This window comes from Pezoporus occidentalis, unplaced genomic scaffold, assembly GCF_034315485.1.
Source record: "Pezoporus occidentalis ecotype Australia unplaced genomic scaffold, CSIRO_AGI_Poc_V1 ctg285, whole genome shotgun sequence".
Lineage (NCBI taxonomy): Eukaryota > Metazoa > Chordata > Aves > Psittaciformes > Psittacidae > Pezoporus > Pezoporus occidentalis.
The window spans coordinates 470,493-498,151 of NW_026914774.1; the positions used below are offsets into that span (position 1 = coordinate 470,493).

Here is a 27,659-nt window from a genome sequence, read left to right on the forward strand (position 1 = left end):
GGCTCCCCAGCAGGGGCAGCTCCGAGGGTTAGGTCTGGGGAGCAGAACAGCCCAGAAAGACCAAGAAAAGGAGCAAGAGGAAGAAAGGAACAGCCTGAAGCTGACCCCAGGGAGAGGGGGAAGACCAGAGAATGTTTCCCTGGTCCCAGGGAAGGGATTTGGGGTGCAATTCCAGCCTGGTGCAAACCAGCATTGCATGCTTCTGCAGAGGAGGGTGTCTTTCCTCTGGCCTGATCCCACTACGAGCATCCGCCCCCCAGCCAAGATACCAGGGATGGTGCCCAGCTCCAACAGCAAAAAGCAACGGGAGCCCCAGAGCTGCCTGTGCCAGGCACACCAGCAATAGCAATGCAAATTATGCTCTTCCAACCCCTGAAGGGGAAGGGCGAGTGCAGGGGGGAGTCCGTCTCCCCCCCCCCCCCCCTTTGTCCCCAGAGCTCCTGCAAGCCCCTGGGGTTAATTCCAGGATTACATCTTTCTCCCACACCCTCCAGCTCCGAGAGCAGGCTGGAGGAGGCCAGGTTGCACAGCCCTGTGCTGGGTCAGCCCTTGGGGTCCTGTCCCCAGGAGGGACCCTGTGCCCTGCAGAGGACATCTCCAGGGTGTATTATAAGCTCCATCCCTGGAACCAGGGAGACCACCAGCCTCCGCAGGGAGAGTAGAGAGAGCAGGTCATCCCCGCCAAGCCCATGGACCCATGGTGCTCTCAAGCAGTGGCACTGCCCCCTGCATACCCCTGTGTCCCCAGGTGCCCTCAGCATCCCTGCCAGGGAGAGCAGTGTGTCCCCTCCTGCCGAGCAGGGACCTGTGGGGGAAGCTGCGGGACAAGCAGGTTCCGATCTAACCCTGGATGTGGAAAAAAAAGTGCTTTTTGCACCCATTACTTTCGTATGGGCTTAACCCCCCACCCCGGGCTCCTCCCCCCAGCCTGTGACAGCTGCCCCAGGCTGGCCCGTGTTCTTCCGCAGGGGGTCACCAGGGAAGTGGGGGGGAGTTGAAGGGCTGGGGACAGCCAGGCAAGGGGTGAACAGAAAGCTTGCAGGGGGGTCCAGGGGTGGGGGGGGGTGTGACACCAAATGTCCCCCACTTCCCCTTTCTGCTCTCCAACTCCCTGAGCCAGTTGCCTTCAGCTGATGTGTCATTTATTCCTGCCAGGGGACAGGGGACACCCACCCCCCACCCCCCCTTTAAATTCCTGCTATTGTGGAGTGGGAGGCCGGGTTGGACCTGGTTGTTTAGATGACATCACCAAGCAGGTTGGGTTATAAAATGAATGAAGCAGAAAGCCCAAGTTCACTAGCTCGGCACTTCGCAGGCGGCAGGAGGGACCTCGGGGCTCCGCTCTGAACTTTGACTCCCGTCGGTCCCGGCCTCTCCCGGGGGCTCCCCTTGGCTCGCAGCTGCCCTCCTCCCCTCCCCCGGCCCCCTCTCGCTCGGCCTCGCAGGATGCAGATCTCACCCTTGCTGGCTGGTGGACTTTTACTCGCTCTGCTCTCCGTCAGGCTGGAGGCGAAGCCGGCGTCTCAGCTCCCACAGAAGGTACGGCCGGAGGAGCAGCCCGGCGCTCCCTCTTCTCCCCGTCCCGCTGAGGGTGCTAATGGCACAGGGGGACATGTGGGGTGACTTTGGGGCTGCTGTCAGTGCAAAGCGGGGTCCTCCTTCACCATTTAAGCTTTTTGACTGGTAGGGAAGCTCCAGCTTCTCCAGCTTGTCCCAAGTGCGCGTGTCCCGGAGACGTCAGCTCCAAACCAGGGGCTGGAGGGTGATGCCCTGTGTGTGCCCCAGATCTTGCGGGATCAGGGCCGGGGAGGGTTGCAGTCCCGTCCCCAGTGTCACTCACCCTGGGACCCCCTTGGTGCCAGGCACTGGGGAAGGGGATCAGACCCACAGGGGAGCAGAATGGACAGCAGGTGCAGGGTGGGCAGAGTGCGAAGCCAGAGCCCTCCCCAAATGGGACAGGTGGGTGCAGCCCGCAGGGAAGGGGTGCCCCAAATGGGGGTGTCCCGGGGAGCTGGGGACTGCGATGCTGAGGAGGGGGGATGCACCGGAGGCTGCCAACACTGGGTGGGCTGGGCACAAAGACGGTGACACGAAGGGAGGGGTGCCTCAGGACAGTGGTAGGACAGGACTGGCTGTGTCCCTGTAAGGAACTGGGTACAAGCTGCAGAGAGAGGTGGTATGGGGGAGTCAGTGAGGAACCCCAGTGCTTGATGAGCAGCAGCCCCATGCAGGAAGAGAGAAGAGGGAGGGCTTGGGAACTGGGAGGGGGCAGTAAGAAAGGGGGTGTTCCCCCCGTGATTGTGGGTCGGAACTGGAGGAGTGGGGGTACTCAGAGAGTGTTAAGTATGGGAGGGTGCAGCATCAATGCAGGGGATACTCTGCAAGGCAGGGGTGCTGGGAGGGCTGTGAGGAGTAGTGTCACTCCCCCGGAGCTGGGATGGGGGCAGGAACACACCCCCCAGTAATCTGAAGGGACCTGAAAGCTAGCAGGGGTCGCAGTGACCGCACTGGGTCACATATACCCCCCACTGCGGGGTCCTTGCTTCCCCTGCTAGCTTCCAGGCCCCTTCAGGTTACTGGGGAGCTGGGGGTGTGCAGTGACAGCAGCACAGCTGCGGGGTGCAGCAGCACCAGCCCTTCTGGGGGGACGTGGTGACCTCAGCCAGGGGTGTATGCAGTGATCAGGGCAGCGTCGGGGGGTCGGGAAGACACCGCTATGGTGTGGGATCGGGGGATGCTGTGACCCCAGGGCAGGGAGCGCGGACTTGGGGAGCGGGGAGAATGCCCTGGGCAAGGTTGTTGGGTCCCCAACTGATGCGGGGAGGGGGGGGAGCTGTCCCGAGCGGGGCGGCGGGGCTCGCAGAAAGGCGGGAGCTCGCTGACCCTCTACCCCCCCCCCCCCCCCCCAGGCCTCCCGCGGCTCGGCGGCGGCGGCAGCGGGTCCGGCCGAGGCGGCGGCGGCGGAGCGGGACAAGGAGCGGGACAAGGAGCGCGGTGGCGGCGGCGGCTCGGGCCCACGGGAGGCGCGGGAGGCGCGGGGCGAGGCTCGGCCGCGGGCGGGCTGGGCGCGGCTGCTGCAGGACCCGCCGGGCCGCCGGCACAAGGGCCTGCACAAGAAGGGCCTGGGCAAGGGCTGTTTCGGCCTCAAGCTGGACCGCATCGGCGCCATGAGCGGCCTCGGCTGCTGAGGGACCCCTGGCGGTGAGTGCGCGGCGGGCTCGCTCCGGCACCGGGCGGCCGCGGGGCGCTGGGGGGCATGCGCTGGGCTCCCTTCCCCGTACGCGAGATGCGGGCGGGCGGGACTGCGGGGAGTTAAGAGCGGTGAGACACCTGCACACCCCGGAGCTGCGGGTGGGTAAAGAGGAGGAGCCCACAGTTGGCCTTAGTTGCACTTCCCCTCTCTTAACAACCCTCCCGCTGCCCGGCTGCCTCTGTGGGAAGAGCAGAGACCCCAGCCTTGACCCACCTCTGCCGCAGCAGCTCAGGGTAGATGAGCACATGTGGGAGCTAGACCCGTAGGCTCCGGAAAGGATGCAGTGTGTTCCCCTATGCTTGACACACACACAGAGGTGACCTATGGACATGTTAGGAGGACTGGGTACCTCCTAAAGTGCCTGTAATGGGAGAATTAGGCACCTGTCTCAGCTATACTGCAGTCCTTTAAATTGAAGGAAAAGCAATGCACAAGTTCCCCAAGTGCCTCCTAGTTGTGGTGAAAACCAAAGATAGCGCTTTCTTAAGTCAGACCTTGCAGCTGAGCAAGTTACAGGAAGCTGGAAGAAGTTGTTCTCACAGCACTCTGCAGCTGCTGTGCTCAGAGAATCAATGGGCAAGAGAAGCGTGTGTCGTGTCCCCCCCCCGATGATTCTGGGGGAAACATGGCAGCCTTTTCCTTGCCAACTGTCCCCAGGGGTGCTGGAGGGAAGTGAGGCACCAATCTGGCCGTGTCCCTGCCAACAGGTCACATGCAGATGGACTCACACCTGGGGAAGCACTTGCCCATTGCAGTCCCGGCCACTCACTCTTTGTCCCATGACACTGCTCTGCCCCGCTCACAGGGACCTGCCTTGGCCCCACACTAATATAATCAGGCATGGAGGGGACCAGATTCAGGCATCCTGCTGCTCTCATGACAATGGGAAGAGCCAGGCCCAACAGTGCCCACAGGACACTAGCACTGGTCCATAGTCCTGCCTGGAGGGATGGGTGCTGCTCCTCTGGTCCCTTGAGTAGTGGCTTTTCAGTACTCCCAAGGAATCGCCCAGAAGCACACATGCTGTGCGGCCAGCTCACAGCCATCCTTTCCTGTTAAGTTCTCATCAGGAGAAAAAAAGATTTCTGCTAGACCCAGGTGGGGCTAGGAAGAGCAGCATGCTCCCCTTGGCCTCTCTCCTAAATACCAATCAGAAAGCAAAGGGTGAGCTGCTTCCTTGCTTTAGCATGAGCAAAAAGAGGGGGCTTCTGCTGACTTCAGTACCCTCCATCCCATGGCAGGATTATTGTCCCAGGGGTTTCAGCTTGGGTCAGGTAAGGGGTGTTGTATGGCAAGTAACTAACAGGCACTTCGTTCTCATTCTTCACAGGGCTTTGAATTCGTAAGTCCATTTTCTCCTATCGTGGCCAGGCACAACCATCCCCCAGGCAGCACCTAGAAGAGCAGAGACCCCCCCGGAATGGACAAAAGATGTGTCTGTGTTTTTCTTTTTGGTACGAGGAGTCATGGCACCAGCTGTTTTGGTTTTGTTATTTTTTTAAAAAGTGCTCTCTATCTTATATATATTATATATACAAACACTCACCAAGACAAGGGACAGCGCTTTTCCAAGAGACTGATGAAGCCAGCTGTATAACGTTGCTGTTTGTAAATTCATGTCATGCATAAATGTATTTATGTTGTAAAGCTATTTATATATTGTTTATAAAGAGATATTTATAAGAAATTATTTATGTAACTAAATGAAAAGTCAAGCATTGTAACATTTTTTTGTCCTAAAAGTAGTTGAAAAACTTAAAAAAAAAAATCATTCCATGAGGCATTTTGTAACCTGTCTTTATTTATCAAATTCACGTACAATTTAAATGTCAGATTGATTGATTTCAACTGAGTTAAAAAAGAAATTGTTCAGATGTTTTAGGTAAGTCAGGAGTGAGAGGAAGGCCAGCTGATATTTTAAGCTTTGATTCCATATGCAAAAGTAAACTTGCGCCCAATCCTGTGATGCTCTGATGGACCGAATCCTGCCTGGCGCTGCACAGCCATCAGCCTCTGAAAACCCAGCCAAGCTCCCTGCAAGAGCACATGGCCTCAGGCAGCTCATCTGTGCCCACATCCTGAATGGCACCCCTGGAAATAAGCCCACCATGTTCAACAGCCTGGAACCGGATTTTCAGCAGTGTGACAAGAGCAGCGTTTGGCCTAGACATGTTTTAACCACTTCCAGTCTGCAGGTTTGGGTCCAAATTTCATCTTGTAACCATCGCTTTATGACTGGGCACCGCATGGAGATGCAGCCCCTGCTGACAACAACAGAGACCATGTTGGATCTGGCCCCCAGTTGTGCTAGTGGGAATAGAGCTTTATGCCCAAGGCACTGTTATTCTAGAATCCAGCAGCTCGCTAAGTATCTTGTTGATATTCCCACTCACCAAACCTTCATAAAGTCCCTTCTGCCCACACAAATTTATTTAACTGTGCCTGGGACAATACATAGACCAAAATACACTGAGGACTGCCTGGTAAGGATTCACGGACCCAGCTGTTGCTACAGCTTCTTGCTACGTAAAGTGCATGAAATAAATTGTAAAAATTACTCAGAGCTCTAAAGGAAACAGCAAGCGAGGGGGTTGGGAGCACAGCAAAAGCACAAACTCCTGCATGAAGGCTCTTTGGTCTCATTCTTCAAAGAGGCCATAGAGATTAAAAATAAAAGAGTGGCAGGTGCCCAGCTCAGCCGTGACAGGAGTCCCAAATTGCACCCTGACCATTGTAATGGGCTGTGAAACAACGAGCGTTATGTTCTGCTGGGCTCCAGCGCCTAGGACAGGGCAAAAAGAAAGTCACCAAGACCTAAAGGCAGAGAGATCCTTTCCCTTAGCAACCACCAGGAAACCATAGAAACCTCCAGCCAGACTCTCCCCAACTATTAGAGAACATTAGGTTTAGAGAACAAGAGGATTGATCCAGACACCCGACAGCTCAATCATCAGGTTAGATGCACACACATGACGTTTCTAGCCTCGTGCAAGAAAAGTGTCTGTCAGAAACAGGTACCCACCTCTGGTGCCCAGAGTCCAGCTGGATGGGGAGCAGAAGCCTATGATGTTGCCTATGGGGAACAAAATCAAGGCCCCAGGAAGGAGGGAGGCAGGAAAGGCAGCTGGCAGCTCAGTGCCCTGCCTGAGAGTCAGCTAGAGCCTTCCAGAGATGCTGGTAGGTAATGACAACCCTCTGTCGAGGCTCTGCAAGGCAAATACAACACTTGTGAAGGTCCCCCTACTTGCTCCACCTATCTTCTAAGGGAAGGGGCTGTAACAGGAGCTCATGAACAGATGCCCATCAGAAGGGCTGTCTACTGTTACCCTGCAAACCTACAGGACAATAAGTATTCACATACTGTGCAGACCTTGCACACCAGGTCTGAACAGTGGTGTTACTGCAGGTCCCCCTCAGGGTCCTGGTTCTTGAGCATGGAGCCAGAGGAGTGACCACAACAGGTACCAGGCTGGGAACAAGGGGGAGGCCAATCCGCCTTCCAGTTCCGTGTCTGCTGCAAAGCCAGAGCTGGAATGAAACCATCTGCCTGGTGACAGAAGGCCTCTCCTCAACAGAACAAGACTCAGGAATTCAATCCACAAAATCTGACTTCCTAAGTGAGGCACAACTTGAGATCAGGCTAGGGGATATCCCAGCGATCGCAGCCTGGGGTCACATACAGTCTGGATCGCTGTTACTCCTCTGCAGCATAATCCCACAGCAGAATCCTTCCATCAACTGGGCTTCCTGGAAAAGAGCAAGCCCAAGGAAAAGGACAAAGCTGCACTGCAAAAGGACACTAGTTTGGCAGGAGAGTGATCAGAGTGAGAGTTCTCTGTGCAGAGGGAGGGGGTAACAGTTTGGCTCCTCACTTCGCTGCTTCCACTCTGAGCAGCGTAAGTCACCCTCACTCAGCATGCTGGTTTCCCACCTGTAGGACAGGAACACCGTGCCCACACAAGGGTGTGGGCTGATGTGCAAGAGAGAAGGCAGCGCTCTGGTGAAAGAGCACTTGGGAAAACTTTTGGATCCATTCAATTGTAGCACCCATATGGCACAGCCAGACTGGTGTGTTTGACAGGCAGAGTGACACTGAGAACACTGGTCAGTTTTCAGAGCACTGACAAGCACCTTCCTCAGTTTAGAAGATAGGCCAGAACGGGAAACAGAAACAGCTCCTTAGAGCACAGCAAGCATCTGATAAGGTCACAATTGGGTCTCCAGACAGGAGCTCAGTAGGAAACAAGGCCAGCAGGAAATAGGGGCCACAAGAATATAATTAAGAGGGGAGAAGGCATCACATGCAGCAGAAACAAACTGATCTCACATCACTGCCTCCCTTGTGGGCCAGCTAGGTCAAACTCTCATGACATCCAGTAAAAGGATGCAGGGCTAGCACTGGAAAACTCCCTTGCCACATCCCAGCCCAGAGACAGCATAACTGAACAGGAAGAGCAGTCCTGGATGCAAGCTGCAACCTCAGGGGGCTGGCATGTGACATCTCCACAGCAAGCTCTGCATTTAGCAGAGGTGTTTACATGCACCTGGAAGCAATGGTGGCAAGAGTCCCAGGCTCCTCTGTTCACACTCAGGTCAAACTAACACCCATGGGACCTACACATTTCCTGCACTACCACCTGAATAAGCAGTAGCCACATTCAGCTTCAAAGTGGGAGTACCTGTGACATGACCCAGGGACAGCCCCAGTTTCCCCTTTCCAGGAGCTATTCCTAGCACTAGATGAGCCATAGACCTCCAGCCTGAAAAAAGCACACTGCTCTCTAGTTAAACAGGCTAAGAGCTTTCTCTACTAGCACTGTTCTAACAAGTGCCATGCAAAGCCCAAACAAGCAGGAACAGACCTTAGAGCTCCCACAACAGGGACACAGAGGCCCTCAAACGTGTGGGAAATCAGTTCTCTTCCCCCAGCCCACACTGCATGTGTTTCCTTGGTACCATTAGTGCAACTTTTCCAAGGTATTTATTGCTGAAGGGTTGCAAAGCCCAGCTCAGGTGACAGCAAATCCCAAACCAATGAAGAAAAGCTCAGAGCAGGACAGCAGTGGAATTTTCCAGCTGGAAAGGGCACACATGCCCCTGTCACTTGCTCTAGGACTTCTCCAAGCATAGGCTGCTTCCTGCAGAATGTAGAAAAACAAAGAGAAGGAATCACAAGGCAGCTTCCAGAGGGAGCCTGTGCTTGACACAAGCACAAGTCAAAAACAAGAAGGGAATTGAACTCGGGCCCACTCCTGTCAGTCAGCAACCACCCTTGTCAGAAGGGATGGCAGCACTAACCAAACCAGGCAATTCATTAGGCTGGGGCACATAGCAAAAGCCCATGCTCTCTGGAGCAGAACTACAGTGAAAATCCAGGGTAATGAGTTGCAAACTGCTTTTGTAAATGACACTTCTGCAGTGACTCTGGCAGGCTGGGAAAAGAGCTAATAGGAAAATCATTAAGTAGCATCCCTTTGATATTGTTGAAAGACACAGGCTATTTTTCCTGCCCCCTGCATAATTAACCTGGCATATTACCCATAATACTGCAAGCTGATAGTCCCATGGTGGACCACTTTAGCTTCATCAGGGGAAAAGAAGGGTATGTTAACTAGGAGGAAGATGACTTCTTAAAGCTTAGAAGCTTTGAGAACCCCCCCTCTCATACACACACATCTTCAATTCCATCAACAATGAACCTCTGCCCCACCAGGAGAGCAAAGCACTCTATAAACCTCTGCCACAAAGTCAGCACACAAGTGAGAGGTTGTCCTGGGAAACGCATCTGCGGAGGAGCTAATGTGCTCAAGGTTGCTTTCTGCAGCTGTAGGAGAGCTGGGATAGGACACAGCTCTCTGCTTTGCCCCTTATTTACAACACTGCCCTTGTCCTTAAATTTCCATTATGCTAACCCAGGCAATAGTCTGCACCTCCTTAAGTGAAGAACAGCTCTGAGGAGTAATGCCTACCCACCTGGCTTGTCTGCCAGCAAGGAGAGGTGTCATCTCAGTCGTGATGTAAAAGGTATAGCATCACAGCTGGCAGCTGATCCTGTAGGAACTGGTGCTCTCTAACAGCTGTGAAGGTGACAATGAAACACCAAGATGTTACTTATTGTATCAGCGCAAATCAGCCCTAGGACTGCTAATCATAAGACAGTGACTGAAACATTAGGGCTGAGATAAAACAGCATCTTCTGAAAGAGTCTGGAGGGAAAGACAGCATCACTTCCAAACTTCATACCCATGAAGCTGCAGCCCTACAGCCAGCCAAGCTCAAAATACTCACAAAAAGGCTTATCCCTGATGAAGCACAGCTTCACTTACCACCCCCATCAGCTCTTCTGGAAACAGAGGTATCATGTGTGCACGACCATTAAAAGAAATGCCTAACAACACAGAGCCTCTTTAGGAGGCCCGGACCTGTGGAAAGGTGTCCTATCTTTTACTAAAATTACACCAAGCAAGGACTGCTTGCACAGAGCCTTTTGCACTCTGTGGGGAAATACACATTTCAGGACTGTTAAATGACCTTGTGGCATCCCATTCCTGTCTGGAATCTCCAGTGTGTATATTCATTCACTAGAGCAGGGACATCTTTCCTTCTTGACAAGAAAAAGCCATGGTCACAGCTATCCCACTCATGCAATTCGCAACCTGTAGCAAATATATCAGGGCATCTCACAAGATGGAAGTACCACCACAGAGCCACTAGGAAGCAGGGTGCAGCTCAGCCTAGAGGGTAAATAAGCATTCTCCTTACTATACACCTCTCTAGCTTCAATCACTTACCTCTGGTACCTCTGCAGTAGGGCCAAACTTGATGAAATATCAGCAAAATGTCAGCAGTCCCTGAGAGACACCGACCTTCACCATGGAGCAGAGTGAAACAATGACCTATTTCTAAAAACTCTGCTGAGAAATTCAGTCAGACTGTCAGATTAAAATTCCATTAAAAAAATACAAGGTTAAGGTTACAAGTACTAACTGAGATCACTCTAAACTTTACTTATCTCAAAGCATCTGGGTTTCTCTCAGATTACACAAAAAATAAAATAGACAGATTTGGGTTTTAGGTCCTTTTCATTAGATCACTGCTATACAGGACTTGGGGCAGTGGGTACCACAGGAGAAAACTCTGTATGGGATTAGGTGCCAGAGGTCTGGCTAGCTGGTACCTGTGGGGCAGATTCTTTCATTTCTCCCTTCCCCATTACTCAGAATGAACAGCAACCTTGTTTCTCTCCATTGCAAAGCCTGCACCAGGCTCAGACACTGAAGTAACAAACAGCAGCACCAACATACCTACAAATGCATCAGCTTTGACTGTTGCACTCTGACTGAAGATGAGCTTTACATGGTTCTCAAAATGAAAGGCCTCTCTAAACAGCTTAGATGCACTCACATAAATCTGTACAGACAAAGTTTAGGAAAAGTGTGTTTTACCCATGCAATTTGTTACATTTCAATACAGCTATCAAAATTCATGGCACTCTCCCTTCTGCCTTCACTGCAATGAGTAAGCCCAGCTCCCTTTTTATGCACACGGACCAATGCGTTTCCCCCGCACAGGATAAGCGGAACACTAAAACCAAAACCACTCACTGGGTTTTGTGTAATTTTCCATTCCTCCAGCAACAGAACGCTGTTCAGCAAAATTCACTTTGCAGGGCTGGTGGGAAAACAGCCATCTCTTACCACCACTCTCTTCTATGGGAACAAAAGGTTCCCCTTCCCCAGCCTCACTTTGGACAGCAGCTCTGCAGGTCCTACTCCTGTATGTGAGCCATGGAGAGGGGCTGCAAGCCTGCGTGCAGCTCCACAAGCACCCATGGGATTTTCAGAAGACTACACAAGGCTGACTGCGGGATGCGTCTCCAGTCTGAACATCAGCATCACTGATTTTCCCTCCTGCTCTCAATGGAAGACTAAGCTAACATTCCTCTTATTAAACAAGGTGAGGAGGGAAGTAAAGGATAGATTTGGAGCCAAAACTTTTTTATTATTTTCTGTAAAAAGACTGACATCAGCATTGCTTTATCGTGTTCCAGAATTGCCTGATGTTAGCTGGTATCAACTGAGTCACAGCAGGAATGCCAGAGACATTTGTTAGCATGAGGCACAGCTTTTAGGGCTAGGGCAGTCTACCAGCACTGCAATCAGCTGAGATCCTCTCTTCCATTTTCCAGCTCAGTGCTCAGTTCCATATTAAACAAGCACTAGTACAAGTGGAGCTGCAGAACATGAAGCTAGACAATAAAGCCCTGAAGAGCAGAGGGAAGGCAGCTCCTTCTACTTTGTCTCCCTCTGGGTGGAGCAGGCAAACAGAAGTTCAATAGCTCAAGCTTTGTCCTGCTCCAATATTGAAGTGAGCTGCAGCTGGAGCGGCCCACTGCTGCCGTAAAACAAAGTAGGGCAAGATGCTCTCCCCACATCAGGGAGCAGTGTCCAGCAGCGCACAGACAAGCTGTGTTGTTGCCTCCAGCAGACACATGCAATACATGGGAGTTTGCATTAAATCTACCTCTGCTTCCACCTCCCTCTTGTCCTACAGCACAATTAAGCTCCCTAGGCACTCCCCACTCAAAACTGTCTGCAATTCAGCCCTCACCAGCACCCAGTTCACACAACCCTGCTCTGAGTTGCTGCACTTCCTGTAAGTCACGGGGGCAATGCAGTCTTTTATCTGCTGTCCTTTTCAAACAGCACAGCACCTCCTGCATCCTTCTCTGTTAACAACTATGCCTTCTGCTTGATTCCTGGAATAGCTTCTGTTTCATTCAAGCCAGATTCATTAACCAGCTGCTGCAGTGCTGTTTGCCTCCCCCAGGTACTCTCTGCATGTCATTTGTTAATGACTCATCTCAGACTGGGCTCATTGCAAAGACACCCCCACTCCTTTTGCAGCACCAAGCGCGTTGTTGGCACACCAGGAAAGCCAAACATGCAAACAGCTCAGTTCTCTCCAATACCTCATTCAATTCTCTGTCCTCTATTGCCATCAAACATGGGACAGCTCTTTATTCGAAGTGCTATTTTCTCTCTTGCTTCTTTGCTGATCAAAGGCAGTGTGTACTGAAGCATAAATAAGTTCTTCACCTCCAGCCAGGCTTTGAGAACAGCAAAACCGTACAAACTTGAAAACTTCCAACACACTAAAGAAGCTTCAGCAAACTAACGTGGCTCCTGTAACTGGCAGGGAATAAACACTAAGGATGCCAAATTCACATCTATCTCCTCAGCAGACTGTGGCTTGCCGAGGAGCTGATGTGATTTCCAAAGGCATTTGTATTACTCCTGCCTCTCTGCAGCACTGATATTAAAAATGGGAAGGCAAGAGAACAGCTAGTGAGGACTACAGAACCTCTCCTCACTATTCAAACCCAGAGAGGAACTGGATGACCAGTACACTGCAGCTGTCCACACAGGAAGCCAGAAACAGACTCAGTCCATCTCCATCACACAGATCTATTAGACTTGGGTACACAAAGTCTCAAGGTCCACCTACACCTCCTGAGTAGCTGTCAGCTAAACACTGCAAGAAGCTAGTACAGAAATTAGTACTGCCACTGCTTGGGAAACAGTTCCCTGAAAATATAGGGGAAAGCTTCTTGCTCTGGCCTTACTCACTTAACATTCTTCCCTGGCAAATTTCTGACTAACACTTCTAGGGGAGAGAGAGCTGGCAAAGAATCAGAAACAAAGCAACTTGACCCAGAGGATGCTGGATAGGAGGTATTTAGGTCCACCTCTCAAGATTAAAAGCTAGTGTGCCTGCACTGCAGGAGAGGAAAAGGAGAGGAATTTACTTTCCCAAGTGTACAACAGATCCTGTGACTGAGGACTGAAAACACACAGACAGCAAAGAAGTCTGGTAGCAACAAGAAGGCACAAGCAAGTGCAGGTGAAAGCTGACTGCAGGACTGGAGCACTGTCACAGTCCTCTGCTTAAAAGGCTCCCCTGCCCACTCACAGGAAGCCCTTCTCTTTACAGCATGGAATGCAGTAAAATGCAGGGGCCAAACTGCAAAGCAGTCCTCTGCCAGACCCAGAGGAAGGTATCAACTGGCCTAAGACAGAGCACAGATATAAACCATCCACAATCAGGAATTAAAGGTGTTTAGGCTCAGGACTCTGGGCTCAGCTACTGGCTTTGCTACAGATCCTTCTGCACAAATTTGGACAAAGATGAACTACTGACAAAATGGGAAGAGCACTTCCCTGACTCCAAGATTCATCAGGGACATTAGTCAGACCTTCTGATAATGTAACATCAAGTAAATGCTCAAGTGAACAAGTGCTGTTGGATTACAAGCCTAAAGCAGCCTCAAAGCCAAAACTCCAGACTCTGACATTAAATCAGCATTTTTAATTTTTTTCTAAAATGTGCTTTTTTGTGAATTGCTGTTTCAATGCCAACCCCACCCTCACCCTTAAAAAAACCCCACACCTTGCCAAACTAGGTGCAAATCACCTGAAGTTAGTCTGTAACAAAAAACACAAAACAAAAGCTGAAATGCTTTAAAATCACAACAATGTACAAAAAAAAAAGGGAGGAAAATACAACCTGAAAGAGTTCAAAATTCAGAAAAACTAGTCAAGTCCATTGCTTCAGCTGCTGCGACCCCTGCCAGTGGGTCCTAGGCCACCAGCCTGGCACAATGCTAAACAGGCTCTTCTCCCATGCAGACCACTGTCGCTAGCATCCAAGAAGAGCAAATGCATTACCCTCTGAAGGTATCAGTGGGGGAAACAACTCACAAGCAGCTCTGGGAGGTCACATCACATTCAGAAGAAACAGTTTCTAGTATGCGCCTAACCACCTGCAATAAGGAAGTCTTGAAAGAGCATCCTGCTTCCTGCTTCTTGTATTGATGCCTCAGAGATGCAGAACAGTGCTATAAATCTGTGAGAGATTAAAGGGCTTAGTAAGGGCAGTAAACAGACAGTTAAGTAAACAGCCCAGCACTAGATCTCATCTTCACAGAGTGAGGTAGTGTGACTTTCACCCTAGTTTAAAACAGACAGGGGTAGCAAAAAAGCTGAAGACTTCCATGTAAAGCAATTCCTGGCCTAGAAACCTTTCTGAGCTCCCTCTGGGAACAAAAAAATCTGTGTTGATGGCTTCCTTGCTCCCAGCCTGGCTTTGGCAGCCACACTTCAACCCTGGGATTCAGACACTTCCTACAGAAGTTCTCCCAAGACCTGATTTAGTACAGCAGCTTCCTCAAGGTTAAGCAGCAATGAAACTGGCTGGGAGGGAGCAAAACTGTCCACAGACTTTTTTTTTCTTCTGTCCTGCCCCCCTTTGGTTAGTCCCTTTCTTTAGAAGTCCCTCTTTACAGGACCAGAAGAGGGACACCCTGAAAATTAATAGGGGCTGTACAGGGTAACTTAGCCAGGTGCTGCTAACTAGAAGCTGTTTCAAGCAGAGCTTTTATTTGCCAGCCTGGAAAGGACTGGCCCAGAACCCACTGAAAAAGGAGACGCAGGCCCTTGTTTGCTCCTCCTGTTGTCATTCCTAGCTGAATGACACTTAGATGGTATGTTCTAGTGACGGCTGGAAACCAGCCCTTTGACTTTGGATATCTTCTTTGTGGGCTGCCTTTGTTCTGTGTGTGGAGGGCACTCTCGCTCTACCAGCTGCTGTTCCATCTCCTGTGCCGACGACGAGGCTGTAGCTTTTAATGTTTTCTTTATGTTTGTGACCTGGCCAAGAAGAGACAATGAATCAGCACCTGCTTCTTCCTCCCCTGGCAGCAGAAACTCTGTTCATAAGCATACTGAAAAATCCTTGGAGTACAGACTGAAGTTTATAAAATAAACTCTCCCACCAGAAATACGCTCTGCACTTGAGTTTATTAAAGGTAATGTTTCATCCTCACAGCCAGAGCTGTTAATATTTCCAGTCTGGGTCCAATACAGAATAACTAGAGGTTACTTTTTTTTTTTTTTTCCTAAGAGACAACAGCACAATATTGTACCAGCTTTCTGGCTGGCAGAGCAACCTGCTACTGCCTTGGTGTAGAAGGCTGCCATTCACCACACCAGAAACAGGAAGGACAAAGGAAACTGTGAAAAAAAAAACCAAACTTACACATAGAACAGCACTTGAAAAGGGAAAATGCCATCTGGCCCAGCTGGTTGTGTGAGCTACAGATATTTGCTAGAAGCAGGAACAGGAAATGGTCTAGTGGGAAGCAGCAGTAGTGCTTCTGTTACTCTGGCTGAAAAGAAGAGATCCAGGACCAGGCCCCACATTCTGTCCCCTGGAGCCCTGTAGGGCTCACCAGAAGTACAACGAGCAATGCTTAAAAAAAAACCATGGGCCAAAACAAGTTGGGAGTCAGCTGGCCAGCTCCAGGTCAAAGGCATCTGCCAACCCAAATGCACTATGGATGCCAATCAAGCCGCCAAACACACTGCTTCAGAAGGCAAATGTAAACCCGCAGGGATACAACTCTCCAAGAAATAAAGCCTGAGAAAGTGTCTCGGGAGGACCATTTTCACCTTTACAGCTGTATTAGCCAAGATTTGTTCTCACAAGTAAATACACATCAGCAGTGACTAAAATCGCGTGCCCGTGCTGCCATCTACCGCCTAGTTGCGCATGGAACAGAGGCAAAGAGCTCCTGGGTCACATTGCTGAAGAGTGTGCCAAAGAGCCCTGTCTGAGGGCTCAACCTGATCCCCCAAAGCAAGGTGCTGAGGACATTTTTGCAAAAGCAGTGAGACTCGAGAGATTTTTATTACACTTTCAGGTTTAAAACAACTGTTTTTCCTTCCTTCCTTCCTGCCTTGTACAAAAGGAACAGAATTGCATCAAAGCTCTGTTAAAAGCACACTTTTCCTAATAAAGCAATTCAGGAAACCATAGCTAGTGCAGTCACCTAGCCTAAACTTATAATAATTTTAAAAGAAAAGTTCCAACCTGCTAAAAGTGGGCAAATTTGGTATTTGTGTTGTTACCAGGACATGGAAGCAGACGTGTTTTCTCTCTACCCCAAACCAGCATATCTGATTTGCATGATTGCTAGCCTATTTCAGAGATGCCATGAACATTAACCAGGTGTTATCAGATTATTGTCTTCAGTAAACAAACATTCATCAAAAGCATAGAGCAGTCTGAAGTGACTCTATACCCACCTCGATCTCTACCTGCTGTTGAGTTCGGTGATGGTTCTCTTTGTATTGGTTGGCTCTAAGTACTTGCTGCTCAATTCCTAAAAGAACCGCTTCACAACCATCACACCTGCAAGATACAAACAATATCAGTGTTTATGAGTTCTCTTTGGAGCAGCTCAATTGGGCAATCTGAAAAATCATGCTTGCCTAGAAGTTTAGGAGATTATTGAATTGATACCCCTGCTTAAAGAGGGGGTATAAAAGCTGGCAAGAGAAAGCTTTACTGCTTATTCAATGTATTTCACAGTATTCTTCAGAGTCCATGTTACTCTTACCATCAAAAAGTGCAGGTTCAATGCACTTTCAACTTCCTTTTCAGTCAGAATTATGGCTTAAATGGGGATGCAAAACATTTTTCAGAAGTAAAATTTTTAAATTAAAGAAAAAAGTCATATTAAGATAACCCCCTTGCCTATTAAGTGTTCAAAAGGCAAGCATTCAACACAACTTGTAACTGGAGAGGACAGAAAGCAAATTGGCAGTGGGTTCACTGTTACCTTCCAAACAATGCTGCAAGGGCCTGGAAGCTGCCAGAGCCCTCCTGCCATGTAGGGATTGAGGGAGTTGAAGTAGAAAAGCAAAAAACCTGCCCCAACCTCAGGACAACATATTTGCCCAGAAGTTTAATTACTTTTCATGCACTCATTACCATAGCAACTAGGAAGGAATTCCCAGCCAGCTCAGAACCTGCCACAGGCTCCACAGTCTACGGGGGAATTTTTCTGGGTGGGAAGGGAATCCTACAAAAAGAAGAGAAGCAGCTTCCTGGCAAAGGTACAAAAAGATAGTACCACAGTCTCAGTATGGTTGCATGTAGCCTGCATTTGCAGAAACAAAAAGAAGGCAAACAAAAGCATGTGAAACTTCAAACTTGAAGAGGCATCCCCTCGAAAGAGCTGTGATTCTCTACAACTTGCCCACACAGTTCTCATCACAGTGAAAATGCTGAAAAGTAATGGACTGTTCTGTTTTTGTTACCGAGTATAACAGCAGAAAGGGGAGTAGCTCCCACTTACAAGACCATGAGTCCAGTTTGGCATGTCTGTTTGAAAAGGCCTGACTCCTAGCTAGGGTTCTGCCATGTAAAAGCTCTGCTAAGAGCAGAATCTGAAGACCTAGTATACTCTGGCTTGATACATAAGACAAATTGAATCCTAGATGGGATCCTGGAAAACTTGCCCTATAGACTCCTCCTCCAATGTTGCCTATTTACAGCATAAAAGTCCTGATTAATGGAACATGGTGAAATTGAGCCAGCACTTGAAACTTTGAGGCAATTAAAAAACAAGACAAGCTATGTACAAGAACAAGGAAGGTGGAGAGGCTGCCTCACCATTCCTGGAGTGTTTTGACAATGTTACTGATGTCCTTCTTCTGAATGTCTCTGCCGATACAAAAGTCCACCTCTAGCACCTGGTTTCGCTGATCCAGCTTCCCCTGGATAATATCTGTATAAACCGCTTCAATAATCAGATCTTCCAACTCCCTCAGATTTTTCATATCCAGATCCTTCAGCAATACAGAATAGGGAATGCACTAAAAACAGCAAGTCCAAGAATAAGTTAACAGCCCTAGAGCCATAATGAACAGTTAAGTGTCAGGTCAAGACCCAAATGTTTATTGTATCCTACACTTTAACCTGCAAGTACATCATTGACTGATTGGGGCAGAGCAAATACCTGCTACACGATATTCTGACTCAACTTTGGTAATTTCTGAAGCTCTGGCATAACACATTCTGGAGGAAAAAATGAGAAGTAGATGATTTTAAGAGTGCTGCTTTGTTTTCTCTAGAGTAAAAGTCAGTGTTTTTAAGAATCTCAAGACTTAGTATTCCTTGCAACACTGTTTGCTGTTTCTTCAACTGCAGCTGTTAAAGAAGCCATACAAAGTTTCCCAGCCCTACCTGACCAGTTTGTGTGGAAGTTCTGATACCCCCACATCTCATCCATGGAAATCCACTAAATCCATGTCCCAAAGGCACCACAAGAGAATACTACACATTACAGATACTTTCCTAGTTGCAGGATTTTTTTGTGTGTACTCATGAAGTCCAATACAACTTCAATATTAAAGAATCAATGTAATTTTCAAAACCAAAACCACCTCTTTATCATAAACAGTGTACTTTACCTTCATTCTGGATGCCAGGCTTACAATCGTCAAGTGTTTCAGCTTGTTTTTCTGAGTCACTGTTAATTCAGGTAGGTTATCTTTGTTTGCTGTTAATGTTAAAAAGATGAGATTCAGGACCTGGCTTCAAGGATTATATAGTCAAGGCTGCAGAACTTCAGGATGGTTACACTAAACCCTGAAAAGCTAAACTCTTCCAGCTACTGTGGGTGCTGATGAGCAGAGAGAGCTGATGCTGACAGATTAGCACACTCAAGGAGAAGGAAAAGTTAAAAAAACAATTTTGCAATTCCATTCTTCTCTGCTTCTTTAGTAATTCTGGTTTTGGAATCAGAGTGTAATTCACATCTACACAAGCACTGTTCTGTCAAAACAGTTGGTCAATGCTCTGTTTCTACCACCAAGTAATTTTTGTTTCATAAATAAGCTGACAGAATAAAATCTTCCCCCTTTGCTGATCTGGTTGTAAATACAGCTGGTTTTATTTCTCTGAAAAACTGAAGAATTTAGGGTTGAAAGTGTAAAGTACCAGGCTGAGGAAGAGAGGAGAAATTGTTAATCTAGATGGCCTTACTGTCATTGTATTATAGCCATATGCTTCATGAATATTTAAAAACAGAAGGGAAACTGGCAGCTTTCCAAAGCAAAGAAACTCTTTAAAATATCCACTTTAATGGAAATTAGTGTTTCAGGACTACTCAATTTCTCCCTCCCATCCCACCTCATTCAATGCTCTTCATTTTGACCACTTTTCCCCCTTTCTCTTTCTTCATTAGAAAAGGAACAAACTGTGCTGTCCCATGCTGGGACACAAGGTCCACACACAGCAAACAATCCTCTAATCAGTCACAGAACTCATAAGGCTCGTGTTGCTCCACAGCCACTGGAATTTCCAGTCCTTGTACTTACAGATGCCACTTCTCCTTCCTGGAACTAGGGATCTCATCTACCACAGTGACAAGCAGCACCATGACAGAATTATTTGTCACAATCTGTAATGGTCTGGATAAGGCTGCTACCCACAAATGAAGTATTAAATTGCAGCAGAACAGAAGCATAAACACCAGAGATAAAAGCACATCTCAACAAATACTAAGATGATTCACACATAGTCCTTCTGAAGCCATATAAAAGTCATTATTTCTATTTGTAGTCTAGCTAAGAAATTCTTCATTTGTTTAGCAATGCTGTCACAAAATAAAAGGTTATCCCACAAGCCATATAGGTTTTTATGAATAATGCAGAACAATTTTGCTTAAGTTTTCTGCAGCTTCTGTAACTGGTGTCATCTAAATTTCAAAACAGATGTCTAAAATTGCACTCCACAGAGGTAAGTGGCCTGTGAACAATGAATACTGCTACAGGCCAATTCAATCTAGTGCTGCAGTCCCATCCAAGCCAGTAAAACGCCGTAGTCTCTAGCCTTTCCTTCACATTTTAGCAACTGAAAAGCACACATGATCCAAAGACCCTCTATGAACAATTCTCCTTGCAAGCAAATTCTGTTCTTAGACACTTTCACCCAGCCACACTACGCCACGTACCACAGAAAGCAAAGGACAACCTAGTCTCACACTCTGCAAACAGGCAGCAGTTTCTTACCTACATAGTCTGGGTATGTTCCGTACGCGAACAGGTTCAGCAACTGGAAATAAGCAGCATTAGACCCTTCAGCAAGCTGGATGGTAAGAAAACAAAATAAATTCCATGTAACGTGTTAACAGCCAACACAACCTTTCACAGGTATTTTCACCAGGGAATGTTTTAAGTCTACAAAGAACAATCAGTAAACAGAAAAGCAATTATGTCATGAGCTTAAACAGCTGGCCTTTTCTAAGGCCTCATGAGCAGCAGCAAAGTTCAGCAGTTTTAGAGTCAAGATGATCGAGTCATTTCTATGCACCAGAACTTAACTACAGTTTGGACTGCCAACTGCTTTGTGTAGCACCTGTCCTCAACCCAGGACAGCACCTTAGGAGGTAAAATGAAAAAGGTGACTCTTAATTTCAGCTGACAACCTACAGGGCCAGGTCTTCTCATCATGTAACAAGCAAGCAAGCAATGGTGTCAGTTGGTTAAGCATTTATTACTGGGAAAGCTAAGACAGCTTGCCTGCAGAGCCACAAAAACTTCAAAGCAAAGCAAGCTTAAGCATTTTGAGTGCATTTGAAAGTAATAGCACTCCTCTCGCATGCAAACATATCACTGGAATAACTGCAGCACCAAGCAGTGACTGCTATTGAGATCCATTTGCTGCAAATGGATCCAGGAAAAAAAAAAACGTACTTGCGATTTGATGCTGAATAACCATAGAAGCATTTTTCAGCATATCCAAGAGCCTGTTTGGAAAGCCAAACTTGCTGTACACCACATTACCCCAGCTGCAGAGATACTCAACCTAGATTCCCTCATTATAGTAGAGGAGGGTGCTGGCAAGGAATTCCCAGTAAAAACTCTGTAGCTTTCTTTCCACCTTGGTTTGAAATGGCTTGGATTTGGTTACCACCCAGGCCTGATACACTAAACATCTGTTCACAAGGACTTCTGGAGAGCACTGAAGTCATTTCCAGGACAATGAAGGAGTAGAAAGGGGATTTTTGTTTTGGCTGGGTAGGTGCCTTAAAATTGTTACTGTGCTACTACCTGGTGTTTGCTGTATTAGCAATGGCATTAAAGTAGCAAAGCTTTATATAGTTATTTTTTTAAGATCTAATATATCCAGGAAAAAAAATCACTATCTCTCAGATGCAAACATCGCAGAACCAAGGTAAGTCATACCAGGGCCTTACTGGCACAGAAATTTCATGCAAAGGCTGTCTGTGCAAACTTCTGGGGATCTGCACTAGGAGTGCAGAAGGGGCATTAGGATAGATGTTTATCTCTTACCTCTTGCACATTCGTTAACTCCAATAGTTCTCCGAAGACATAAACCCCAGGAGCTTCCAGCACTTGATTTATAAGAGCAGTCAGAGCTGAGCCACTTGTACCTTTCGCTAGTAAAATAAACTGCTCTAGAAGATTGCAGGACGGCTTCTGTTCTCCTGCCATTCTAGGTTTTCAATCTGCCAATAAAGGAACACAGCATTAACACATCCTCACTTCTCTGCTGAATTCTGTCTGATCATGGATCAGAAGATGTGTAACGTTTTCGTGTCAGCATAGCCAAGTTTTTCTTCAGCATTCAGAGGCCAGGTCAGGAACCTATCAGGTTCAACTGATGATTTATCTGGGGAGCAAAAATGATTCATACAATATCTGAGCAAAATTTCTGCAGACTGTCTGGTCAGTTCCCTAAAAGGATTTACTCCTGCTAGTGGGAAAGGAATTTAAATTCCATGCTGTTTTCAGTCTTTTGCTTCTACTGATGCTGCCAAATAATGCCAGCTGCAAAGATGTTTACTATCACGTCCATTAGAGGCCAGATACGACATCCTCCTTCTTAATTCACAGCTTCAAAACAGCAACTAATTTAATTCTCTGTGCAGAATGAATCCACCTTGTACAACCATACACCTTTTCCTTTGAAACTGGCTATGAATAAAATATGAGTACACACACAATTCCTATGGCTTTCTAAGTCTAAAAGGCAAAAAGATCTGTGGCCTGTAAGTAGCTTACCAGTCTACACTGTACAGCTGAAGTGTTTTGTGTTACCAGGAAAGCTTAAGTGATAAAAATACGCTTTCTACAAAGGCTCTATTTAAAGTCCCCATAAAGAGAGGTCTTTGTCTTCAGCCACTGCCCGACTTTTCTGCTGTGCACCGTTGCTTCCCAGCACCAACATGTTGCTTTTGAAACATGAAACACTCTTTATTAACAAGTTCAACAAAATAAGTTGTTTGCTTACAAACAACTAAGAAAAAACTTCCCAGGCATGTTATTCAGGCACCAAAGAACAGATAAGGGCTTTTTTGTGTTATGTGTGCTTCAGATAATTATCCAGTATAGCATGTAACCTTTACTCTGTGGAAATAAAAGAAGCACCAGAGAACCCATCTTGTTCTGTGTGGCCACTGGGACCACATCTGCCCTTGTGGGGGTTGTACAGTCACACAGCTGTTTGCACCATTTCACCATGCCTAACAAATTAAGACAACACAGCCAGCTTCCTTTATCAGTCAACTTCTAAAAATATCCTTTGCTCCATTCCATTACACCTGCAGGTACAAACAGTCTCAACCTAGGCAGGCAATCTTCTGTACTCTCCACACAAAGATTTCTCAGCGCTCAGTGTAAAGTCTCTTTAGGATTCTTTTCATCAGAGGCATACGTGCAGCCTGACGGAAGAGCACATCAGTTTTGACTGAGAAATCCCTGCAATACAGTAACACCCAATGTGGCTTCCTAATGCATCTGAGGGTACACCAGTACTATTCTCCCTGCTCACAGAGAAGGAACAGACACAGTGGACAATTTTCTCAGGAGAGTGGATGAACTGACTGAGCTGGGAATGAGATCCAGATTTCACAGTTCCTAAGCTATTGTCCTCCCTCCAAGTAATCGAAGCACATGCTGATGTATGAGGTTACAAAAAGCCTGACTAGCTTTATCCATGCCCTGCTAGAAAAGGCATACCAATTCTTTGCCCCTTTCCAAATTAACGTTCAGACACCCACGTTGCTATTGCAACCTGTCTGCACCAGCGTGACGCCGGGAGCATCTCTCTGCTCTTTCCACAGCCGACCTACCCTGCGAAGTGACTGAAATACCAATGGAACGTACTTCAACGGAGCTTGCCCAAGGGCTACAATAACCCATGCACGGTGACCAGCCGGACTTCTCCCTCTAGCCACGCCTTGCTGCAGCCTTTCCAAGGGGTTTCCCCGTTATGAGGCGGAACGCAGACCCCGCGGCAGGCAGCAGGGCACGGAGGCCGCTCCCCAGACCCACCCACCACGGGGCCAGGAGTCGTGCCCCACCGAGCGGAGAGGGTGATTTACCCGGGATCCCGCCGCGGGGCCCCCTCGCCCCTCACCGCCACCCCGGTGCCTGCTCGTTTCTCAGGGTTCGGGGCGCCGCTCGCCCGGCAATGCCGAGACGCGGCTGCGGAGCTGGGAAGAGAAGGGGTCGGTGCGCCGACGGGCGAGCGGGAAGCTCCTCCCTCACCCAGCGTTACCTCTCCGCTCACGGCCTCCCGCCCTGCGACTCCCACCGCCGTGCCCGCCGCGCCTCAGGCCGCCATGATGGCGGCGCCGGTGTCCCGTGCGCCGCTTCTTCCCCCGGAACGCTGGGCCGCGCGAGGAACGTTCCGGCCTCGGGACGCCTCCGAGACCCCATCGGCGCAGCCCGGCCCGGCCCCGGGTCCCGCAACCACTGGTGAGGGCGGCGGGACCCCGAAGCCGGGGACGGCGGTGTGGGAGGGGGGGACAGGAGTGCCGCCGCCTCCCCAGCCAACGCCGGCTCCACCGAGTCCCCAGCAGCCGTTTCACGACAAGGAAGCGAAGTTTCTGCCTCTCTTTTGGGGACTTGAGGTGCTGTGGCAGCATCGCGGGGCTTTTGAACCTCGAAATAACCTGTGTGAAGGACCACCACTGTTACGTCCACACTATAGCATGTTCTTTGTTCTGGCAGCTTGGCAGCGCGGGTCTCTTTCACATCTACAGGTCCCATTCCTCTTCTGAGACCTTGAGTACGAACAGCTTTCAAGAGAGGATTAAATCTTCCTCTTCATGGCAAGAACTGGGCAATGCCCGAGAGGCTGAAGCTGTTGTTGGACTGAACGGTTGTGCAGGGCAGGACGATGGAAGCTGCTTGGGCCAGCCTTCCTGGGGTGTGAATGGAAAAAATACCAAGAGATGGGGTAAAAGATCACAAGGTGCCAGAAATGATTTTAAACTCCATCGGAAAATGGCCCATACAAATGCCAAGCCAAAGGGCAGAGCTCAGTCTGTGTTAGGGAGATGCAGGGATGGAGCTGGAGGGGTTGAGATCCTCTCCAGAGCAGAGATCAGGAGACAAAAGATACTCAGTGGGGTAGAACAGCACGGGTGGAAACCAGAAGGCTTTTGGGGTTGCTGCCCTCCTCGAGGCCTGCACACACATCTCTGCCATGCTGTGAATAAAGTGTGCTTCTGCTAAAAATGCTTTTAGCTGAGAGCAAAGTGCTTCTGGCTTTCAATCAGCTGCTCCTTGAAGATCAAACTATGGACCAGCAGAGTCAGGAGTGGGGAGCTTTCAGGGAATGAACCATCAGAAACTTATCAGGAAAACTGACAGGGCTTAGCTTGTGCCTCAGAGCCATCCACATCCAGACCCAGGGGTTCTGTCTTACAGACAAGGGGTGTCAGACAAGCACAGAGAAGTAGGCGTTGGGTTGCTGTTGTGATGCTCTGGGCTTCAAAGCAAATTGGATGTAGGAAACAGGCCCTGTTGCAGAAGGGAATTTAGCCAGGACTACAACAAGCCATTCAGTAATTTACTTAAGCCATGCTTAGATCTCATCTGCACAGGAAGGGAGAATTATCTCTTTAATCACATCCTCAACAGGCCCTCCACCATGGGTTGTGTCACTCCACAGACATGATGGAATTGTTGCCTTGGGAAAGCAGTGCATGGTCTTATCTCAAGACTTGTCACTGGACTTTGTGAGTCATTTTTGCAGCCTCCTGTTGGAGTCTGCAGGTAGAAATCAGTTGTTAGCCCTGTGCAGGTCTGCCAACAGGGTCTTGTAGTCAGGCTGTCCCAACACCTCCCAGCTGCTGACAGCCAGGCTGGCTGGCTGACATGGACTTTGGAGGATAGCATCAGCTAAGCTCAGCTTTTGGGATAAATTTCTCTCCTTTTTTTTTTTCTTTTTTTTTTTTCTTTTCTTCTTTTTTTTTTTCTTTTCTTTTTATTAAATATGTGGATGCCTAGCTGGCTCATCCGCTTTTAAACAGCTATTGCAAACTCTTGCTTCACCCATACAGCTTTCTGTGTGCAGAAAGATGTTAAATCTGTTTTATCTTTTAACATCAGCATTATCTCTTGACTTGCCCCAACTCTTCCCCTTGTAACTCTGCAGTCCAGGTCCCCTTTAGTCAGCAGCCATCTTATTTTCCTGCATTGCCTGAGAAAAGGAACAAAAATCCAAAATAATCTCTGCAAACACTGGGGTTGTGGAACCCCAGAGAGAGACTTTGAGAACGTGGTTTCTCAGTCAGAAGCCAAGGCATGAGGCTGCAAAGTCACCTGCAAGGGGCAGAGTCCAGAAAGGTGTGATTAACAGCAGAGAGTGACACCCCTCTGTCCTGCAGCTTCTATCTCTCTGAGTTCAGCATCTTCAGGTTCTTCAGGCTCCTCGGCATCCTGTGCCTCCAGCACCTCATCGTGCCCATGCCTGCCTCCTGCATGCTGGACCAGCGGCACCAGCTTCACCCCGTGTAGGCGTGCACCTCCTGGTGCCTCAGGATGCAATTCTGGAGTCGGTTCTTCCTCTCCCAAAGTCCCAATTCTGATATGTCACTGGAGAGAAAATTAGAACATGGCCTCACCAAAGGGAGAGCAGACAGTGAAAGTGGGTACTTCTTGTTTTTATCTTTTTCCTTATCTTTCATAAGTAAGCCAGTATAAATAAAAAACTCTTGGGAAAAGAGGTACATTAAGACAACACAGGACCTTACCAATAACCCACATAATATGCATTATATTCAGAAATCATACACTAGGCTAGATTTAGCCACCAGGATTAGGATTTGGTCCCTAAAGTGTCTGTAATCATTTTACTTCCCAGTAACTTGAAGCAAAATAAAATCAACTATTGGCACCATGGCTATGTTAGAGCAGAAGCGTCTGAATATGACTGAATGGCCAGTGGCTCCAGGGGTAAGCTAGGCAGTGTAAATGCTAATGTGGTCCTGGATGCAGTTTCATTCTTCATCTGTGTGTGCTTTCACCATGCTTCATCCATTTATCCTCACCTTCCAGGCTTGTGACCCCTGCAGCTGCCAGCATGCATCTCCAGAGTGTGGAGTGATGGGAGCACTGAGGCCCTGCTGAAGAATCTGCCAAGCTGTCCACACTTCCCAGGGTCCAGAGACTAAGCTGCTCACTGTACTCTCATCTTGCACCTTGGCCAGGCAAGGAGAGATATCTGTGTCTTTGTGGTTGCAAATAGACAGTTGTACAACACCTCTCATCAAGCATGGGGTGGGATGAAGCTGAGGCTTATGAAACCATCTCCCAGTTATGCTGATCTGCAGAAACACTAGCTCTCTTATTTAAACCTTAAGAGAATAGCTTCTAGGGAGGCAGAAAGCAGGCTGGAGGCATCTCCTCACTTTCACTTCTCAGTCACACCTGCCAGAGATGTGAATGCAAAGGTGAAGTTTTCAGTACCAAGTGCCTCCAAGGGATAGTGAGGCTTGCAGCAACTTTCTTGCAAGTACTTTGGAAAGACAATGTTCTCCAGGGTGTCATTTGTGTTAATGCAGCCAAAGGAATTTTGAGAGGAGATCTCAGGGTTTTGGTCACTTTCCAAGTTATGGTGTCACACTTTCCACTGCTTCTTGTGCCAGGAGTAGTCACAAGAATTTTATGCTTCAGCTATAAGCTCTTTTGTGATTTTTCATAAGTTAAGAAATGAGAGACCTGTGCTTCCCTGCACACTAGGGTGAATTTGGGAATTCTGAAATTTGGACAGAAAAATACAAAGGTCCCAATTCTAAATTCTGGAAACGCTCCTATCCCTGTGCTAGAGAAGCCCTTCAATGCTGCAGGAGTTCCCTGCTATGAGATCCATTTGATCTCTGGCTCTTTCCTCTCTGAGGAGCCTGAACAGAGGCAGGATTGAGTTTCTTATGTCTATTGTGAACCAGCACGTCACACTTCCACCTGGCAGGCTCTTCTCCCACACACAGCCATTTGTTTCTGCCTTTTTCAGATTGGCTTTTTTTCTTGCTTGCCTTTTCTCCCATCAGTCTTCTTTAGTCACTCTTCCTTGGATAGCATGCAATTACACAGCCTATCTAAAACCCAGGAAAGGCTCTTAATAAAAGGTATATATATATATATTAGCATAGTGTATCCCTGGCACTCTGCCCAGATTCAGAATGATCTGTTCATACACTTTCAGACTGATGGTGTGGAACCAAGCATGAATCACATGTATC

The 27,659-nt window shown here is 48.3% G+C and overlaps 2 protein-coding genes across 10 annotated transcripts; one reads left to right on the forward strand and one right to left on the reverse strand.

The window, feature by feature from the left end:
- The first annotated feature begins 1,274 nt into the window (after positions 1-1,274).
- Positions 1,275-5,915, forward strand: NPPC (natriuretic peptide C). The gene is made up of 3 exons (XM_062625990.1): positions 1,275-1,539; positions 2,910-3,201; positions 4,584-5,915. The coding sequence occupies exons 1-2, from the start codon at positions 1,447-1,449 to the stop codon at positions 3,186-3,188; spliced, it is 372 nt and encodes a 123-aa protein (XP_062481974.1). The 5' UTR covers positions 1,275-1,446; the 3' UTR covers positions 3,189-3,201; positions 4,584-5,915.
- On the reverse strand, positions 5,033-23,777 carry COPS7B (COP9 signalosome subunit 7B). 9 transcript variants are annotated; one of them, XR_009966166.1, is made up of 9 exons: positions 23,687-23,776; positions 21,457-21,632; positions 20,173-20,248; positions 18,571-18,659; positions 17,771-17,973; positions 16,399-16,504; positions 10,045-10,167; positions 9,227-9,330; positions 5,033-8,391 (listed from the first exon to the last, which is right to left on the reverse strand). XR_009966166.1 is itself a non-coding variant. In XM_062625989.1 (7 exons), the coding sequence occupies exons 2-7, from the start codon at positions 21,616-21,618 to the stop codon at positions 9,286-9,288; spliced, it is 681 nt and encodes a 226-aa protein (XP_062481973.1). In that variant the 5' UTR covers positions 21,619-21,632; positions 23,687-23,777; the 3' UTR covers positions 5,033-9,285. The 9 variants fall into 9 exon arrangements, 3 of the variants coding, with proteins under 3 accessions (XP_062481973.1, XP_062481972.1, XP_062481971.1); XR_009966164.1 differs by lacking the exon at positions 10,045-10,167 and having other exon boundaries at positions 5,033-6,459; positions 23,687-23,777; XR_009966162.1 differs by lacking the exon at positions 10,045-10,167 and having other exon boundaries at positions 23,687-23,777.
- Between the last annotated feature and the right edge of the window lie 3,882 nt (positions 23,778-27,659).

What these genes read in the sequence shown, in the direction of transcription:
- NPPC (XM_062625990.1), top strand. Translation starts at nt 1,447, where the DNA reads ATGCAGATCTCACCCTTGCTGGCTGGTGGACTTTTACTCGCTCTGCTC. An exon ending in CGTCTCAGCTCCCACAGAAG is followed by an intron (nt 1,540 to 2,909) that starts GTACGGCCGGAG and finishes CCCCCCCCCCAG; the next exon opens with GCCTCCCGCGGCTCGGCGGC.
- COPS7B (XM_062625987.1), bottom strand. Translation starts at nt 21,618, where the DNA reads ATGGCAGGAGAACAGAAGCCGTCCTGCAATCTTCTAGAGCAGTTTATT. An exon ending in AGTTAACGAATGTGCAAGAG is followed by an intron (nt 20,249 to 21,456) that starts GTAAGAGATAAA and finishes CTTACCATCCAG; the next exon opens with CTTGCTGAAGGGTCTAATGC. An exon ending in GTCAAAACACTCCAGGAATG is followed by an intron (nt 16,505 to 17,770) that starts GTGAGGCAGCCT and finishes TGTATCTTGCAG; the next exon opens with GTGTGATGGTTGTGAAGCGG.